General features: G+C 40.3%; 1 protein-coding gene across 1 annotated transcript in view; it reads right to left on the bottom strand.

Annotated features, from left to right (window-relative positions):
• The window catches only part of hecw1a (HECT, C2 and WW domain containing E3 ubiquitin protein ligase 1a), an 89,893-nt gene that overhangs the window by 56,885 nt on the left and 11,839 nt on the right, over window positions 1–21,169 (bottom strand). The window contains exons 2-4 of the mRNA XM_026179142.2: window positions 18,563–18,884; window positions 17,261–17,368; window positions 1,304–1,398 (exon numbers count right to left, since the gene is read on the bottom strand). Coding sequence (XP_026034927.2) covers window positions 1,304–1,398; window positions 17,261–17,368; window positions 18,563–18,884 — 525 coding nt within the window. The remainder of the gene's footprint in view (window positions 1–1,303; window positions 1,399–17,260; window positions 17,369–18,562; window positions 18,885–21,169) is intronic.

The raw sequence follows: 21,169 nt of genomic DNA, 5'->3' as shown, positions 1-21,169 counted from the left end.
GCAGCAGAATGGGAAGGGAAACATGGAAATCCAATCACCCTGTCGGGCACCCTCTTGATGACAGCAACTGACTGATACAGGCCTTAGGACAATGCTGTGTGATACACTGATGAATAATAGGATTGTTAAAAACACTGCATTTCTACATAATTACTGCTTATACAGTGTTCACGCACTATTTGACAGCATGAGATTTACACCTTGAAAAGTCACTTAGTGCACAGATCTGAAGAAGCTTGAACAGATGTGCCTTTCTTACAGCAAATATCAAATACGAGGTGAGGTTCCTCTGCTAAAAAGGCAGTTTGTAAGAGTTAGCAACATTAAGAGATGCATTTTAACCACAGGTTGAGTCATTTGGTCTGCAAGTATTTCTTCTTGCCTACAGTATTTTTGGAGCATCCTAAAGTGGATGTATGGACAGCAATCAACAAATAAATGAAGCTCAATAAAGGTTACAAACTCAAATAGTTTGAAGGACTCTCTTTCAACTATCATTTCAAACATTTTGTTCATAATGGGAAAATACTTTTGGCAGTAATATGAGAATGTTATAACCTTCAAGTTGTAAAGTATGAGCTGTGTCGGCTTGCTTCCAGCCCTCGACAGTGACACTGTCTCCCCTCTCCCATTTAAGAGGCTTGGTTAGCATTAGCTTCATGGTAAATAAGCTTCAGGAACTAGACAACGACAGCTTTCAAATTAAGTCTCCTACGTGCATTTTGGCCTCACTGTTCTTCTGTCAAACAATTTCCAGTTGGATAGGTGAAAACTTCATGTAAAGGAGTAATTTGAGTTTAACCCTAGCCCTTGCCTTTAACCCTAAAAAGCTCAACTGGTGGACACTGCAAGGCTAAAATCTGTCCTTAATAATTACTGTGTCGCTTGTCTATAACACCCTTCTATCACCATGACCTTCCCATGACACTAAAGTCTGGGTACTGCGATAAGGTCTATACCAATAAGCATCTCTCCGTATTTGCTAAGTGTTAAAGGGACAAATCAACTCTGTGCTGTTTAACCTCTGTTTGGGGTTTAACTGTAAAAGCAGTCTGTTTAAGACATGTCAGATGCAAGTGTACTCAGCGGATCAAGTTCATTCAGCATAGGTGCAACTGCAGCTAACTTATTTTAAGAGCAGCTTGTCTCTTCTCTTAAAACTTGAATGACTGACCTAACCGATGGAAGTAAGCGCTAATGAATAAACCGAACTGTCATTCCCAGCGAGCCACGAGACACTGAGTGAGAATCTCCACAAAGCTGCATGGGTCACAATAAGGAGATAAAGTGATGAGAGACTCACAGGTGCTGAGCCCTTCTTGATGATTACACTGGGTGTGGTTGCCCTCAGTGCCCCAGTGACACCATGGTAGTACCTGAAGCAGACCTGGGTCTCAGCTGTGGAGAAAAAAATGGGATTAATGATGATGGGGAAAAAACACAATGCATAAAATACAATACAAGATATATGAATAGAATCTGGTAGTGATGGTTGCTGCAGAAGGATTTAAAAACATCTTTAATTCCGATCAGAGAGACGATCTAACAGGTGTTTTTAAATGAATCACACAATTACATTCAATTTCCAGTTGTACATGGTCATTTATTGGAGATAACTATAACATCTTGCAGCAGAGGGTTGTAGATTTTGGCTCAGCTTCAGGAGAAGAGATGGGGAGCACATGTGCTCCCAGTCTAATCAATTTTCCCTTTAAAGTAGGGGTGTCCAACTCCAGGCCTCTAAAACCTACAGGACACCGGTCTCGAGGCCTGGAGTTGGACACCCCTGCTTTAAGTAGTGAGCTGGACCCAGCTGACACACGCAGAATCTCTGAGTGAAGTTTTCCTGAACTGGGGTTTGAGAATTCGTGTGCTTTGCCTTGCCAGGTAAGCTCCAGAAGAACACAGACTTTAGATTTCTGTAGTGTAGGCCTGTGCAAAGTGGTAAAGTAAACTCTGCTGGTCAGCCTGGTCCCTGCTTGGATCTGTGCCGAAGTGAACCCAGAGGCAGCCTCTGATTATGAAAAAAGAGATTTGGTTTGGATGTACGTGTATAAAACTAAACATTTATCTGTTTAAATTAGTTTATTTGTTAACTATTCAGTGACAGCAGTGACAAATCACTTGCTGGCTACTGAGAAACAAGAGAAGGACGGCTTGGGTTGTATGTGTGTGCGTTTGGGGGACACACACAAGCAGATTAAGGTCATACTAAAGCTCCATGTTTTTCTGCTCTGTCTCAAACATACTCGATGCTCTGACAAGGAAAAGGGAGCAGCAAGACCGCATGCAAGCTTAGTTCATGTTAACTATTCCAGTCGTTTGGCTTCTGAGTGACGTGTGGGAGAGAAAGTATTCGCAAATGGCTAGAATCTGGAAAATGCACTTAAAATAATTAAAGTAAACATATGCTGTGGCTCTGTAATTGTCTGTAACACATACTATCATTAGGTTCTTATGGCTCGTACATTAATAGAAAAGCAGGACTTTACTGTTGTTGATGTTGTTGCTTTTGAGCCAGTTGGTATCCAGCTGCAAACAGGGGATCATTTTCCACATGAATTATTCAGACTACCATCACCATTTCTCTAATGACTGCTTGTTTCTAAAAATACAGAACATGGTGAAAAAAGCAGACTCCAAAGAAACCATTACTTACTGGTGTTCATTTTGTGCAACCAACAATTCAAACCTCAGTGTTTTTAGAAATACAGTAAAATGATAAAAATTACTGAGTGACAAAATCCTTAAATTCTCATTTACAGTTTACCATTTTATGTAATTACCAAATCCCTGCATGCATTGCAACCTTCATATTACGAAACCAGTTAAAGTGGTCAGCATAAGTGGACACTGTAAGTCTCAGCTTCTGACTGGAGAAGATTTTCAGGGTGACTGAGAGTACTGCTGCTTTTAGGACACGACGTAAAACCTTTTCTCCCGACTCCTTATCAGAGGCTGAGTCCCAGCTTTTTGTGTTATTCTGTATTGTTGATGTCTTATGAGATAATGTTTAGTTCTAGTATTATTATTAGTTTGTCTTGGTCGAGTTTTAGTCTGGTTTATGTTTTTTCTATGCTTCCCCGTCAATGTAGCGTTCCCTTGTGTCCCTCTCTCGCTCCCTCGGTCTCTTGTGTCAAGCTTGCTTGTCCCAGTTCATGTTTTTCCATGTTTCCTGTTTCATTTTGAACGTCTCTTGTTTCTATGTTCACGGTGCTTAGTTTTACTTTCCCCCTCATGTCCACTTCCCTTATTACCCTTCTGTGTATTTAAGTCCTCCTTCTGTTCTTTGCCGGGTCCTCTGTTGTTGTCATGTCAAGTCTCGTCAGGTTTTTTGCTACTGCTCATGCTCATGTTGATTGATTGATTGAATCTTTATTTTGAACATGTTGAAAAAGTACAACAACATAGAATTAAAAAGAGACAAACAAACAAAGCAAAGCAAAAGGAAAACGAGCAAACACAACTACAAATAGAATAGAATAGAATAGAATTCAACTTTATTGTCATTGCACATGCACAGGTACAGGGCAACGAAATGCAGTTTGCATCCATCCAGAAGTGCTTTAGTGATATAGATATATTACAATATATATTAGCAATAATATAGATATGTGAGTATATTACAGAAATGGGTCTATTATGGTATGTTATAATGTACACGGTATGAAGTATGTTGTGAATATTCTATAACTATAAGTATGTACAGGCTGTAGTGAGTACAAGCTATGTACAGGCTATGAACAGGATATAAATATGAAAAACTATACAGAATATGAAATAAATAACTTTACAGAATCTGAGATATACAGCTATACAGAAATGTGAACTATGCAAGTTGCAAACAGTTGTAGGATTAAAGATTATCGAATGTACAGAATGATTATTTACACAGAGCTATACAGTAGTGCAGTTAAGATAAGTGAGGGTGTAGATAGTTTCTACAGAGGCTATATAAAGTGCTAGTGGTTGTGAGTGGTGGTTCAGTCCATGTTATTATTGTGTTTGAGGGTACAGTTGTCCATTGTGGGTGTGTGTATGTTCAGTCCATGAGTTAACGTGGGTCAGATGTCAGGAGGCAGAGTTCAGGAGTCTGACAGCTGTGGGGAAGAAGCTGTTCCGGTACCTGGTGGTCTTAGTCCGGAGGCTCCTGTGACGCCTCCCAGAGGGCAGGAGGGTGAAGAGTCCATGTGATGGGTGACTGGGGTCTTTGATGATTTTCCCAGCCCTTTTCAGACACTGCTTCCTGTAGATGTCTTTTATGGCAGGAAGTGGTGCTCCGGCGATGTGCTGGGCAGTTTTCACGACCCTCTGCAACGCCTTCCGGTCCGAGGCAGAGCAGTTCCCGTACCAGACTGTTATACAGTTGGTCAGGATGCTCTCGATGGTGCAACGATAGAAGTTCACCAGGATGTCTGAGGACAGGTGGTTCTTCCTCAGAGTCCTCAAGAAGAAGAGGCGCTGGTGAGCCTTCTTGACCAGCTTGGAGCAGTTGGTCGTCCAGGTGAGATCCTCGGAGATGTGGACTCCCAGGAACTTGAAGCTGCTCACACGCTCCACAGCCGTCCCCTTAATGTGGATGGGTGGATGTGGGTCAGCATTCCTCCTGTAGTCCACGATGAGCTATATATAAGTTTCATGTTCAAAAAGGAGCAGGAAGAAGCATAAGCTTATTTAATCCCACCCCTTTTCCACTATCTAGTAATCAATAGACTACAGAAATACCTCCTTGCAATTACGTTATATGTTACGTGTATTTTTATTTATTTATTTTATACATATATCTTTCTATCTATCCATACATACATATATACAAATACACATATATACATATTTTCAATAACCCCAGTAACACCTCAAAGGATACACAACCTACAGATATATATACCCATACCAACATGCCCGTGCACCTGCACACACATGAAAGTATTGGACAAGGACACCCTATCAAATCTCTACCTCGTTTCTGTGCCCTGCAAAACCCAAATCCTTAAACGGCTTTTTAAACTGCGCCATGCTTGGACATTGCTTCATATCTTTACTTAGTCAGCTTCACTCCACACACAGAGATGCAAAAACTTTTTAATGTTGTACGGATACGAGGATGTTTTAAATTTAATTCCTCCCTCAAATTGTAGTGGATTTGTATGATCTCTGTAACCAGTTTTATGGATTATCCTTATGGCCCTTTTTTGTAATATAAACATTGATGTTAGCAAACATTTGTAAGTATTGCCCCAAACCTCTGCACACTAATGCAAATACGGTGCAATCAGCGAACAATAGAGACTGTGGAGTGATTTGTGGTCCAGAATGTGTGTTACTTTACTCAAGATTGAAACACTTCTTGAAATTTTGTTATGTATATGATTTATATGAGACTTCCAGTTTAATTTATCATCTATAATCACACCAAGAAACGTATGTTCAAGTACTCTTTCAATTTCCACATGATCTATATGAATCTGCACCTGTGCACTTCTAAGGGAATTCCCAAAAAAGATTATTTTAGTTTTACTTAGATTTAGCGATAGTTTGTTCCTGTTAAACCATTTTTTCATTTCTGAAGTAATTGTATCCAGCAGCTCCTTTAGATTCCCCCCAGAACAAAATTTTTTTTTTTCATCTGCACATAATACTAATTTTAATATATCAGATGCCTTACAAATATCATTTATATAAATAATAAATAATTTTGGACCCAGTACAGAGCCTTGTGGAACACCACAAGCAATGTCTAAGCATGATGAGGAATGGACACCCAGCTTCACAAATTGCTTCCTGTCACTTAAATCATTTTTCACCCAGTGCAGTACAACCCCCCTTATCCCAAACCGTTCCATGTTCATGTTTCACATCTAGGTTCTTGCTCATTTTGTTGTCACAGTTTTCATTGTTAATCTTAGTTTATTCCAGTGGAGGTTTCAGTTTAGGTTTTCCCTTGTTTGGCCTTGTTGCCTCTTTATGTTATCAGCCACAATAAAGGCTCACTTTTTATTAAACCTTAGTTCATTTCTCCTGTGTCTGCTTTTGGGTCCGTTTCATAAATACACCAGCGTTCCTCGCCATGACACTCCTGACATTAGAGACAGTTTTACTGATGACTTCTATTGATGTTAGGCCAATCAGAAATCCATCTTTGATTGAACCCCAAGTAACTTGGGTTCTTGTCACCTGAAACATGCATTCTGACAATTCTGAAACTGGGAAAAACTTACAAATGACTGCAATGTCTTACTTTCAGCCCATCTTTCTATACTGTAGTACCTATGTTAATGGCTAGTTAAAGCATGGTAGTTCTATGAAAGCTGAAATGTTGAAAAAAACATTCAGGTAATGAATGAACTAATGAACACACTGGAACAATTAGAATAATGTTATTCATTCTGAAGATGTCTGAGATCATTATTTCATCCCACTTCACACTGTCAAAATTAAATATTTAGGTATCATCCAGCAACACACTCAGACAGAAACTGGTTCACCCGAAAGACAAAACTCCTAAACTTAACTTAACTGTGGTGTATGCTGAGAGACCAAACAGCCACTTCACAAGCGCATGGCACAACATAGAAGAGCCACCTCCACAGGACAAGACTCAGCATCCATCTTCATCTTAAGGATAAAGGACACTCTTTCGAGGATGCCAATGTTCACATTTTGGACAGAGAGGACAGATGGTTTGAAAGAGGAGTGAAAGAAGCATCTATGTCCACTGTGAGCGACCATCTTTGAACAGAGGCGGTGGTTGACGACACCAACTCTCTGCCATCTATAATCCAGTTTTGAGATCCCTTCCCAGACACCTTAACGCCCACTCACATCCTGGGCCATCTGACCTCAGGAAATCACATGATAGGGTGGGGCCAGGTTTCACAATGAGCTCACCCGAAACCCTGGCTGATTGGGACCCACACCCGCTTTCACACCTTGGCTCATGTGATTAGGTAGAGGATCATCAGGGGGTCCTTTGTCCCTCTTTGGGGGGAAACCAAATCTGGGACTCTCCACCATTTGCCCCTTAGAACTGAAGAAGCTTCTCGGATGAGAGGTGAAACGTCTTCAAGCAACTCAAAGAAGTCCAGACGCTTTTCTTTCCAAGCTCCTTAGACTACGATGACCTGGATGACTGAGAACCTTCACAGACCTTTAGGTATCAATATTTCTCCCAGACTGTCACAGCTTGTTAACCCTAATTACACCCCTCTGGTAAAAATGCTATTCAATTCAAATCACTTTTACTTGTATCACATCAAAATCCCAACAACAGTGGCCTCAAGACAAATATCTGTGGCGTAAGAGTAGACTAGTAGTCAAGACCGCCAAGACCAAGACAATACCAAGACCAGAGGGTATCGAGACCAGGACAAAACCAAGACCAAGAAAGACCGAGTTAAGACCAAGACAAAGTCGAGACGAGACCAAGACAAAGACCAAGACAAAGACCAAGACAAAGACAAAAAAGTCTTTAAACTGCAGCCAGATGCTGCTTCGTTTACGGGTGTCAGGCATATTTATGTGTTTTTGCGACGCACTCGCACAGCCCTCCTCACCGCTGTCTACTGTCTCACTCACTCACTGAGAGGACAGACGCACGCTCCACTTGACTGTTGTGTCTCTCACCCTCTCTGTTTTTCACATAATGATATTATCCTATATCCTCGCATGTGATTGGACACAATATGGAGAATTGGAGCATAGCTGAGCCACTGTGTGAGAGCTGAGCAGCAAAAGGAAATTAAGTGAGGAGCGGCTCTCGCTCAATGGGAGTCGACTCTTCTGATTCACTACAAAGCACTCTCTAAGCACGGCTCTTAGAGCTGATGCTCTTGTGCATGACACATTATCGAACGTTACATTGTGTGTCATGGATACTGTTGACTCCAAATCTCCCGACCACTATGTCGATCTGAGACAGCAAGACCGAAACAGCGAGACCAAGACAAGACCAAGACCAAAGTCCGTCGAGACCAAGAGAAGACCAAGACCATGTAAAAGTAGTCTCGAGACATCCAACTCTACTTAAGAGGCGGAACACGTCGTCTACCAATCGAAGGTCGGTGCCCCCCCCCACCTCCTCTAGTATGCATGTCAAATTATCCTCGGGCAACATACTGAACACACTGTGTGACTGGGTGAATGAGGCTTATAGTAAAAAGTACTCTGAGTGCTCAGAGTAGGAACATATCAGTCCTTTTACCATAACAAATAACTGCGTACATACAGAAAACAATGAAAAACCGAAGACAAATTGATGATTGCATCCTTGCTTAAGAAAAACACTTCACAACATCCATCCAAGTGAAAAACACTCTCAAAGAGGTCGTTTTGTGTAGGTTCTCAGTAATCCAAGTCATGGTAGTCTTAAGCGCTTGAAAAGAAGGTGAATGCACTTCTGTGTGTTTTCTAAAGACATTTCAACTTTCATCCAAGCAGCTTCTTCAGGTCTAAAACCAAAAGAGTCCCAGGTATGTAAACCGTAGTGTGGGTTGTCCCTTAGGAGGTGGTCACTGACCCACATTCACAGCAAGAGTAAAAGATGGCCTCTTTCGCTCCTCTTGCAAACCGTCTGTCTTCTGTGAACACTGGCATCCTCGAAAGAGTGAGCCTTGTCTTTTACCTCGATAAGGGTTAGTCGAGCGTTTAGAACAAGGTTACACTCAAGAGCAAGAATGCCAGATTAGAAAATACCTAAAAGAGTAAGCAGCAACTCAAAGCTGTTTGCATTTAGCAGACGCTCTGCAGAGCGCTCAAAGGAGAAAAAGAAGCATTTAATATACATGGGTCTCTGATCAACAGCAAGCAGGGCAGATACTCTGACTTCCTAACTGTACTTTCTTACTTGAAAAGCTGGCGTTATTAGCAAAAACAAAATAACTGTACACAGCAGTTATAGCTGTGCTGTGATTCTGTTTATATTTATGTGTAAAATGATAACTCTGGGAAAAAGTTAAAAGCAACAAAAGGTCTCTTACTGTTCAGTCAAACTGTGCACAGCTGCTCTCTGTCACTCTGATAAGCCTTGCTGAAAATGAACACAACAGAGAGAGCGGGGGGCTTTTCCTATGTTAGGAAAGCAGCACTTTGTTGCAAAGTGTAAAGATACTGTCTACAGACTTTCTCCATCACCATCCACTACACTGATATGAAAAGGCTAAACTCTAAAAGCTGGCAACACTGAACACCACAGTAATTAAATGTCTGAGTACAGCCCTAATATTAAATCAAAACATTCGTTTGTTTTGTCTTGGGTTTTTTATGTCTAAACTAAGCAGTTTTTATATGTTTTTATATGTTTTTATATGCCATTTTTCATATATATTTATATGAAAAATGGCTAACAGGAAGATAAACTACTGGTTATATCAGCTAACATGTTGGCTGTAGCTTAAGGGGCAAAAGCTTGGCTAATGCTGTAGGAGTTAAAACCCTGGCATACAAAGAAATGTGTTAGTACCAGTCGCACTCTATCTATCTATCTATCTATCTATCTATCTATCTATCTATCTATCTATCTATCTATCTATCTATCTATCTATCTATCTATCTATCTATCTATCTATCTATCTATCTATCTATCTATCTATCTATCTATCTATCTATCTATCTACATGTAAACTATGTAGTTTGTATTCAATTAGCTGTTTTGGAGGCTTCTCCATGCTGACGAGAATACATTTCAGAGTAAGTTGAACAGATGTCTCAGAGATTAACGTAGCATCTTCAGTCATATGAAGGTGAAGTCACAGGAAAAATTGACTTCTACTTCCTGTGTAATAGAGGTTAGTGGGAGTGGAAACACCTACATGACTTCATGGTGATATGGGTATTCTGTGTTATTTGTATCTCTCTTACTCCTACGCACAATTCCCACATTCCTAAACAGAGTCACTGTACGCCATTTATGAATGTCTGCCTGCGTTTGCTCTCTCGCTGTCATGCTCGCTCTGTCTCCATCTCTCCCTCACTCTGATGATGGGACTTGTGGCTGGTGTCTCTGTAATACCATTACAGTACTAAGTGCCTCACAGGCTCAGTGCACTCTGTCCTTTGTTCATTTAGACTTTATATTTCAAAAGACCTCAATCCGATATCTCCACATTATTTTAAAAACACAATCACAATGCAGTCCAATCGAATGGGCCAGGTTGGTTCATGGCCTTCTTCCTCGTTTGTTTGTTTTAGCCGGTGCTAAGATTGTCAAACGAAAAAAACAAATAAACAAGAACAACATGATATTATTCAATACTAAAAATCTATTCTGAATTATATATAGAAACTCATTTACAATAGTATCAATACCATTTCAATACCAACTGCACTATCTTTGTCTTCTCCAGCTGACAGTTGAAAACGGCAACGTTAATGTGCTACACTGAGCTACACTTTAGGAGGAATTTCAGAGGTCGGTAAATCTCTCCTTTCAAAAACAATGACGTATTAAACAGTTATTATAAATGTTAACCTGGCCAGCAAACGCATTAACATTAGCCATTCAACTATTAGGAACTACCCGATATTAGCCATCTGTTTTCATTAAGGTAGAGGCTAGCAGACTGTGGTTAGATGAATCATTATCCCTGGATGAATGGGTTTTGGATGGAGTGGATTATGGACCCATGGAGAACCAGGCTGGTTGCAGACTGTACAGCACAGCAGGTGAACTGAGTGTGGAGAACTAAACTGAGCAAGTAAAGAGTTAAATCCAGAGTGGGACAGGCAAAATTCAGTACTGGCGAGCAGAGCTGAGGATGTAAGCATTTGGAGACGGACGGAGCAGGGTGAATGATGGATGAGAGATGGATGAGAGGCTACAGTTAGATGTGCACAGGATGATTGTGGTGGGAAGTGGTTGGTGGCTCAGCTGCAGGGGAGGGGGTGGAGGAGAGGGTTTAGGGTGTGGTTTCAGGGGAGGCTGGTCATCACGATTGGAAAGCATCACTAATGTGCCGGGGCCAGAGAAGAAGCGAGGTGGTAGTAGTGAGAGGAAGGAGCTGCCAAGCACTGAGGAGCTGAAAAGCTGCCGGTGAAAGCACAACAGTACTGAAAAGCACACTGTAAATAAAGACTCGCCTCACACTGCCGAGCGCGGGTCATTCCTGCTACGATCATAAACGTTAACTTTTCTGTTAGAGCCAACAGTGAGGTCAGCTTTAAAATGCAGGCAGCGACCGGTGAGTGCATCTTTTTGTTAGCATAACTAATACCGCACTGTCCCATAATGCTCTTCTTCTACATTAGATTATTTAGATGTGTTAGGGTAGAGCAGCACAATAACTAGGCTTATTAGTAGTTTCTTGAATATATTTTAACTTCACAATCTGTAATCAAATGACCTAAACCATTTTCTAAAATGAATAATGATAATAATTTAATGTTAAATACTTATTTTGTATTTATTAGTTAGTTAACATATCAAGATATGACTTGTTACTTGTGCTGTTGCAGAATGGGGTCAAAATCTTCCCCATGGTACTGAAAATGGTATCGAGTATTTAGTGTCTTCCTTTGTATCTGTATTTACTTTAAAACTCGAGTATCGTGACAACAATAACCAGTGCTCCTATTTTGTTTGTGTTTCCTTTGTAATTAACTACATTTCATTATCATAAGGTGGAGTGGTAGCAACATTGGGTTTCTCTGAGCTATAAAATTAGGGACCAGTTATTCTCCTCAGCTAGATACCAGATGTTATATTTAAGCTTCGACTTCTCAAAAAATAAAAAATAAAAAGCTCTTCAGCACCTACATCATATAAATATATTATTAACTGTTCTTATTATTTCCAAAAACAGCTCAGGCACAAATTCAATCTAATAGAAAATGATATATGGAGATAAGAATATAAAGCCATTTAAAACAGTATTGGTCCAAACTGACATAAACTACAGTACAGTGATACTGCCACTGATTTTCAGGTATACTGTGCTGTGAGGTATTATCACCACATTACTCAGCATTTATGCTGAAACTATGGATGAGCAAACAGGCTCAAAATTATATCACGATATTTCAAAGACATTTGTGATAATGATATTTATGAATGCAGAAAGAAAACACACACACAACATTTTATTGGTGACTGCAGCTTGCAGGCAAACATACTGACGCGGTTCGAGGCTGGTAGCGGCTCTGGTTGAGCCATAGCTCAAGCTTGTAAAGTCAAGTTAAAACTGGCAGTTAACTTCCAATTCACACACAGTATAGCTGTCACTTGAGAACGCACCATGTCAGAAACAAAATAATTTTTCATCCTCAGAAAGCAGGGGATGAATATACAAAGTTATCACAGATTTCCAAGTGTCAAGGACTGGAGTGTGAAGTAAAAAAGGAATTCAAAGAAAGCCACACGGTAAAGAACAAGCCTGCCAGGGGTAGGAAACAAAAGATTTTAAAGACCCTGGATTTGGATTTCAGTACAGCAAACAAACATGATATTACTAAATATCATCAACAGGCTAAATGAACTTCTGTATCCTTAGATGAGTGAAATAAATTAGCAAACAAACCAACAAACTAAATGATTTTACTATTGCCAAATTAAAGCAATCTGTTGGTAATAATGGTGCCACTCTGCGTGGTTTGAATTATATATATCTAGACTCTAATTTGTCCATGTAAATGGTCTTCCTAACTCACTAAGGTTAATTATGGAGCTCCACAAGCTTCCATGCTAGGACCACTTCTATTTAGATTACACACTGTTTTTCAGGCTTCCCTTAGAGTTACGTATTATTTGCATAGCAATGAAAATGTGTGCTCTCCCTCAACACGACACATATTAAAACATTCCTGCAGTTTAACAGCAGAAATGTCTTAAAAGGTTAAAGGCCCGATGACTTCAGTGACACTGTGAGGGCTCCTGAAATCATTGTTGACTAGGACATGTTCTTCAGTGTTCACATTAATGCACAAATAGGAGACACACCAATTAGTTAAACTGCAGAAATGTCTTTAAGACGTAAAGGCCTGACCTCCCATTTTCTCCTTCTAAATTCAGATAAAACTCAGGTTATTCTACTTGGCCCTTAAATTCTCAGAAATATGGTATCGAACCAGATGCTTACTCTGGGTGGCATTACCTTGGCCTCCAGTAACACAGTGAGAAATCTTGGAGCCATTTTTGACCAGGCTATGTCCTTCAGTGCACATATTAAACAAATATATGGGACTGCTTTCTTGCATTGGCACAATAGCTCTAAAATTAGAAACATTCTGTCTCAGAATGATGGAGAAAAACTAGTTCATGCACTTATTACTTCTAGGCTTGACTACTCCAACTCATTATCATCAGGTTATCCTAACAACCCCTTGAAAGGTCCTTCAGCTGATCCAAATTGCTTAAAGGCCTCCTTTACCACCTTGTAAACAAATCACTACTTTCCATCCACTGTTTCCTCTAATAATAATAATAATAATGCATTTTATTTGAGGGCTCCTTTCAGAAACCCAAGGTCACCTTACAAAAACAAAATCAATAAAAGGAACAGTAGTCATAAAATACATAAAATAAGTTAAAATTACAAAACAGAGCTTGACAACAGATAAATTCAGCATTAAAGCAAATAAGCCAGTTTAAACAGATGTGTTTTGAGCTGTGTCTTAAATACGGAGAGGGAGTCAATATTTCTTAGTGCAGGAGGAAGAGAGTTCCAGAGCCGAGGAGCAGAGCGACTGAAAGCTCTGTTCCCCATAGTAATAAGGTGTGAGGACAGAACAGTAAGATGAATAGCAGATGATGATCTGAGAGGGCGGGAAACAGTGGTGATATGGAGCAGCTCACACAAATATGAAGGAGCAGATTTATGGACACACTTGTATGTAAGAAGTAAGATTTAAAAATTTATCCTGGCTTCTACGGGAAACCAGTGAAGCTGCTGAAGAACTGGGGTAATATGAGCACTTAACGGAGTGCAAGTTATGACCCGAGCTGCAGAATTTTGAAGAAGTTGGAGTTTATGAAGGGACCTTTCAGGGAGACCAAATAGGAGGGAATTACAGTAATCAATACGGGACGTAATAAGACTATGGACAAGGATGGCAGCAGCATGGGGAGTAAGGAAGGGACGGAGTCGGTTAATATTATGTAAATGGAAGTAAGCAGACCGGGTTATGTAATTAATGTGAGACTGGAATGAAAGAGTATTATCAACTATGACACCCAAACTCTTAACCTGAGGGGAGGGAAGGGTGGGAGAACTTTCAATGTTAATGGAAAAGCTGTGGGATTTGGTTAAGATAGATGGTGTACCAACAAGTAAAACTTCAGTTTTATTACTGTTAAGTTTGAGAAAATTGGAGGAGAACCAGGATCTAATCTCAATAAGACAGTTTGAGAGGGAGGTAGGTGGGAGGGATGAATTGGGTTTAGAAAGGTAGAGCTGGGTGTCATCGGCATAACAGTGAAAATTTATATTGTATTTTCGGAATATATATATACCAAGAGGGAGCATATAAATAATAAATAAAAGAGGCCCTAATACTGAACCCTGGGGCACACCAGCAGAAACAGGATAGAGAGTTGAAGAATGGGATTTAAATTGGATAAACTGAGTGCGGTCTGAGAGATAGGAGGTAAACCAGGTAAGCGGGGTGTGACTAATACCAATGGAAGCTCACCGGTTCAGGAGAATATTGTGAGAAATGGTATCAAACGCCGCACTAAGATCAAGAAGGATGAGGATGGATAGGAGGCCAGAATCAGCTGCCATCAGAAGGTCATTGGTAATCCTTAACAGAGCAGTTTCTGTGCTATGATTGGGGCGGAAACCAGATTGAAATGGTTCATAGAGATTATGGTCATTGAGATGTAAATGAAGCTGGGTGGCGACAACTTTTTCAAGAATTTTTGAAATAAAGGGGAGATTTGATATAGGGCAAAGATTATCAAAGTTATTGGGGTCTGCACCAGGCTTTATGAGAGTTGGAATAACAGAAGCCTTTTTCAGTGCTTCAGGAACAATCCCAGTGTTCAGGGAGGAATGAATAATATTGGTTATGAGAGGTGCTAAAGAGGGAAGACAGGCTTTAACTAACACAGTAGGGAGAGGGTCAAGTTGACAGGTGGATGACTTAGATTTTTTAATGAGATTAGACACATCAGTTATGGAGGGAACAGTAAAGCTTGAAAATAACTGACAGGAAGACAGTGGGGGAACCAGGAAGTCCACTTCAGAGTCAGGAGCTCCTAAAGAGTTAAGTTGACAGTGAATGTCTGAGATTTTACAAGTGAAAAAAGAGATAAGAGAGTTGCAAAAATCAACAGAATACATGTGGGAGGGGAATGTGTCTGGAGGTTTTGTAATTTTACTGAACAATGAATAGAGGGACCTGGAGTTACCTTCATTAGAACTAATTAAACCAGAGTAGTAAGCAGATTTGGCTGAGGCAATGCAGTCCTTATAGAACAGAACATGATCATTGTGCATTTCTTTATGTACAGTAAGTCCGGTTTTCTTGAATAGACGTTCGAGTTGGCGTTCTTTAGCTTTAAGGTGACGCAATGAGACAGTTCGATGTTTAAGGGGAGCAAATATGTTAAGAAGGTTATGAAGGTTGACATTATAATGGCAAACGAGTTCATGAGGGGTTGAGGAGCAGTGGATAGATGGAAGGTCATGGACGGCAGATGAAAAAACAGCTGGGTTAATGTTACTAATCTTCCTAAAAGTGATATTACGAGAGATACAGGTTTTGGAAGCGCTTATGTTTGCATCAAAAGAAATAAACATATGATCAGACTGGGGAAACAATGTGGCTTTACAATGGGTGGGGGTAATGCCAGAACAACAGACCAAATCCAGGATATGACCATTAGAATGGGTAGGAAATTTTATGTACTGTAGAAGCCCAAAACTTTCCAGGCAGGAGGTAAAATCTCTGGAAAGAAAGAGGGATTTTATCATTGTCCATATGAATATTGAAGTCACCAGCAATGATCAGATTTGGAGAAAGTACAGTGAAATGAGTGAGAAGAGCAGAAAATTCATTTAAAAACTCCTTGTTTGGCTTAGGTGGCCGATAAACAGTACATATGATGGTGGGGGTAGATCCAGGGAGCTGCAGTGCAATGTATTCAAATGGATGGGAGGGAGGGGCAGAGACAGGGAGCACTTTCCAGTGCCTCCGGTGAATTATCGCGAGACCTCCGCCCCTCCCCGAGATGCGAGGTTGACAGGTGTAAACAAACTCAGATGGAGTGGAGTCATTGAGAGAAACAAAGTCATTGGGCTGTTGCCATGTTTCAGTCAAGCAAAGAAAGTCCAACTTACAATCACAGAGGAGATCATGGACGAGATGTCCCTTACCAGTGAGAGAGCGGAGGTTTAATAGACCAGACTTGATGCTGGAGTTACCATGCTGGACAGGAGGCTTAGTCGATCTAGCCAGGTGGGCCAGCACATTGTGGTCGACAGCCCGGTCAGTCTTGCGGGGAGGACAACGAGTTTTTCACCAGATGGACAATATTGAGTTAGTGTCACTGATATTGAACTTCCGCCGAAGCCCTCGGTGGATATACCTGTGGCGGGGCTGGAAGGCGATGTCCGGGTAGAAGTATAGAGCCACAGGTGGAGAGACAGCCAGGCAAAAATGGAGCCGCAAAAGAACCGTAGCAGAGTACTGGAGAAGAGCTGTCGCCGGGTGATGAATGATGGATAAAAAAACCCAGGTGAGCACGAGCCACACCAACACCCTGTGGAGCCGCATCTTAATCAGGGCCGAGCACTGAACACAAACGGAAGGACCGAACAACCAGCTGACAGCTGCAGCGCAAGCAATAGGAGCCCGCAAATGTTGCGAAAACAAGTCAAAACAGGGTTGCGCCTTAGATACTTGGTTCACATTGTCGTCAGCAACTGAAAAAAAATTATAATAAAAATAGTAATAGTAATAATAATAACCGGTGAGCAGCGGCAGCCAAGCGCGGCAGCGTTCACTCGACCGGAAGCCACATCTATGTTTTGCCTGTCATATGGAGCAGGTGGTAGAGTCGTGCTTGTTTGAGATATTTGTTTTCATTTGGGTCACAAGTCACCAGCTGCTAATATCATCTTGACTGTAGTTTAACACTAAAGTTTTACCTTTTTGACACGACTGACTGCGTATGTCCACAATTCCCCCCAAAAATCCAATATAACGTGAGTGACGTGGAATCGTTTGTTTTACTTTATATTGTGAGCTGTTTGGTGAAAGACATTCACATTTTCTTAGAGACAAAGTGTTCCCTATATTAACAAAAAAAACATTTTTTATTACTCACGTTCACTGAAGTGGGAGCTAGAATCAATTTTCCAGACTATTTGTCCTTTGTGAGATCCATTGATGCCTCGGTTCTTGTAGTCCAGAAAGTTCTCCGATAACGTCTCATCTGGAAAGAGAGATGAATGAGAGCTCAAACCATACTGCACGTCCAAGCTTCTGAATTTCTTTCTGTAATGTATTGGCAACAAAATAAAATGATAGCTGAAACTACTGGTATTCACTTATACAACTGGACAAGTGGAAATCCTTTGCTTTGAGATAAAGTAAACTCTGGTTTTACATATCAGGACATGATTATTTGGCCCTTAGCACATCTGAAAATTAAATAAGCGCTTTATGTATGAATGTACCAGTCTGTTGTATCGTTGTGGAGAAATGTTGGCCCACTATTGATTTTAAACAATGCTTAAGTAGTTTTAGGTTTCTGATCCTTCGCTTACGTACGGCTCTCCCGTGGTCTTGCTGCGTCATTTTAACAACACCACCATGTCCACCACGAATTCTTCTGTGTACCAGAAGGTTTCCCAAAGTGTTACTTTATTTAAGTTACAGCCCACTAAAGGTGGTTATACAAGATACTGAATCATAGGGTGTAAATAATTTTTCACTCACTGCTTCTGCATTTGGCTTAGTGTTTATTAAATAAATAATTTATGATATAATAATACAACAATTATTTCTTCTAACATAACAGCTCATGTGCTGTTGCTCATCTCGGGTTGTATTTACCTCATTTTAAGACCTGCCTGATATGTAAAACCTTGGAATTAACTGGGTGTACTTTGTTTTTAATGTGACTGTATGTTTGCAGATATTGCCTATCTAGAACAGACTACCTGATGCATGACATGCCTGCTTGAATGAAAATCTATATCACAGACTTCAGAGCTATCAGCTTTTTCAGAGAAGAGCACTGAAGTTACATTGTTGCTTTGTGTCTTAAAGCTTCATTAGCAAGCCTACATGTTACCATTAGTCAAACAATAACATAAATACATACAGAAAAGTAAGTAAGGTAAATGACTACAAGTGGTTTGTGCATGCTGTAATATCCAGTTTCTAACTAACCACTTGTGCTCTCTATTTACACACATCTTTGATTTATTTTCCACCTCTGGGACTTATGCTGCCATTTTTAAACAAAGACAAATGGCACTAAAATCATGACGTGATAACCATCACAGCAGAGGACAGCAAACCAGAGTAGCATACTGTACAAAAACAAATAAGATTTTTTTAACACTACTTTCAGAGTCAATATATTTAAAACTCTAAAATCTCAAAGCACGTGACATCTTACCAACTAAATACATCCCAATCCAGTCTCCAGCATCCACTTCTTCCTTGATGTCCCATGTGATCACCAGGTCTTCGGACTGGCCTATGATGTAGTGGGAAGAGCTGATGGTAAGAGTGGAACGTGCATCTGGAGAGACCAGATCAGTGTCGCTGGTGGAGCGTGACAGTCCCAACATAAAAGCATCCTGGTTCAGGCCATTGACAGCAAAGGACTCAGGGCCATAGCTGTGCCGAACCGCATCCTTACAGCGCTGGCGGGTCTGGCTGCTGCGAGTTGGGGATGCCATGGCCGCCAAGCCCAGGAACCGATTTTGGTACAAGTTCTGCAACGACATACACAGAAAGAAGCTTTTAGCAGAATCAAAGCTACAAAAACACGAAGTACCTACAGTGGTTGAAAATTTGTGGCCTCTTTAAAATGTAAAAGTGCATTTTCATATACAATATAACTTTATTTGACCGGCTTTTGTAAAAACAAAATAAAAAATAGAAATCTGTCAAAAACTTGTTTAAAACAATAAAGTGACTGAATTCACGTTTTTATACACATTTTGATCACTATGGTGGTCAGTGCTCTCTCTTATGCTGCAGCTTGGTGGACACCAAAACAAAAAATATCCTCAATATCAACTCGATCCCACAGTTGCACAACAATGCAATGATGATGCGCTGATAACAGAAAACGGTCATGTATTTTAATGTTGTCTGATGACTGACGTCAAACACAGATCTTCTTCCAGCTAGAAGCAGAGCAGCTTGTGTTTGCTAACACAGCAATATTCTGTTAATCGTTTAGCAGATTGTTTTTTAACTGTGACCAACAGCTGAAATGCAAGCTACTAAATCAGTGTTAAATCAGCCTGCCAGTCATCCTGTGCCACTGTAGGGACCCACCACTGCCTCTGCTCTTCTAATTTGACACTTCCAATCGAAAAAACAATCGTGGAATTTACCTTCACCTTATTATTATGTGTGTATAGTCTGTGCTTTATCTCTTAGTTATAGTAAGTCTGTGTGCCCTAAGTTAATATGCTGATGTGTCAGCTTGTGGGTCCCATTTGAACACTGACAGTGAGCCAGTTAGATGATGACACAGTTTTTGTAATTCTGTCTCTGTACTGAAGCTCTTAACAGTTTTTAACAAAAGCATGGCATTCAATTCAATTCAATTCAATTTTATTTATATAGCGCAACAACAGTCACAATCACAACAACAGTCGCCTCAAGGCGCTTTATATTGTACAGCAGATCCTAGAGTAATGGTAGGATCACAGTAGAAATTACAGCCATTCTGAGATATATAACCACATTTTCAGAGTCTCAACAGGAATTGGTCAACTGATGTACAAGCTGTTTCATGGTCAGGTCTATTAGGTCTCTGCCTATTATTCCTTGGCAGCCACACAAATAAAATATATGTAGGGCACTCTGAATGTTCAACTTGGATGTGTCAGGTTTTCACCGAGGCCATCAATATGCTGAAAAAATAAAAATAAACCTATCAGAGAGAAAGCAAAAACTGGCCAGTGCTTTCTTTCTGTTGTATCACTTACATCCAGCAACACCAAAAGGCCTGGAAGACTCAGAACAAAACTTATGTGGGCGATACCAGAATTCTTTTCTTGATTAAGAAAAATAACTTGATGTCCAAAGTGTACAATCAAGAGACAGAGAGGGTTACAAGAATGGCAAACCACTAGTTACCCTCGGCAACTGGAAGAGCCTGCAAAGTTCTACAAAAAATTAACTTGCGCCAGAATGATGGGAAGAAAACAGCATGGAGGAGGAAAGGCACAACTCGTGATCTTCAGCATACCATGACATCTATCAAACATGGTGGAGACATGGGCACACTCATCATTCTTTGTATTTACTTGGTTTATTTTTGTCTCATATTAGAATTTTTGGATGATCTGAAACATTTCAGTTTGACAGACTGTACATTCACTTGACTGTAGAGAGGTGGTGCTGAAGGTTCTATGATGTCTTTTATATTTGTGAAAGCCAAGGCCTATTAACTTTTTGTTAGTATGATTAACTACAACTTTGCCAGCATAAAAAGGATTTGTTTGACAGCACTCACTGTCAATACAACGGAAAAGTCCAAGGAGCTCAGTGAAGAGCTATGAACGAGGATTGCAGATTTACACAAGTTGTGAATGTCTCTTAGAGCCATTTCTAAGCAACTCCAGATTCCAAGATCATCAGTCCAAACAACTGTATGAGAGTACAAGTTATTTGGATGTGTCACCGCTTTGCCAAAGTCTGCAAGAAGACCCTCAGATTAGTTAGGGTGTTCAGGAACAACTCAGGTCAACTGACATGAACTTAAAGCTGCTGCAACACTAGTCTCACTGTTGACAGTGAAGCCAGTTTTACATTATTATGGACAGAGGGTGCTGACCAAAATAACATGAAAACGTCTATCGTTTCATTTTACGCTATTGTTTGTGTCGTGGTGTCGCAAAATAAACTGTTTACGGCAATATTTTTTCATCGTTTTGATGGACACTGTAGTTGCCATATTAATTTTTTAAAGTTCTCTCTTTATCTTATATTTAAAACAGACAGGCGACTGTTTTCACGCGTTGCCGTTAGGAACAACGGC

This window comes from Astatotilapia calliptera, chromosome 9 (assembly GCF_964374335.1).
Source record: "Astatotilapia calliptera chromosome 9, fAstCal68.1, whole genome shotgun sequence".
NCBI classification, from domain to species: Eukaryota; Metazoa; Chordata; class Actinopteri; order Cichliformes; family Cichlidae; genus Astatotilapia; species Astatotilapia calliptera.
The sequence above is the reverse complement of the archived record's forward strand: the minus strand, read 5'-3'. Positions and strand labels throughout refer to the sequence as shown.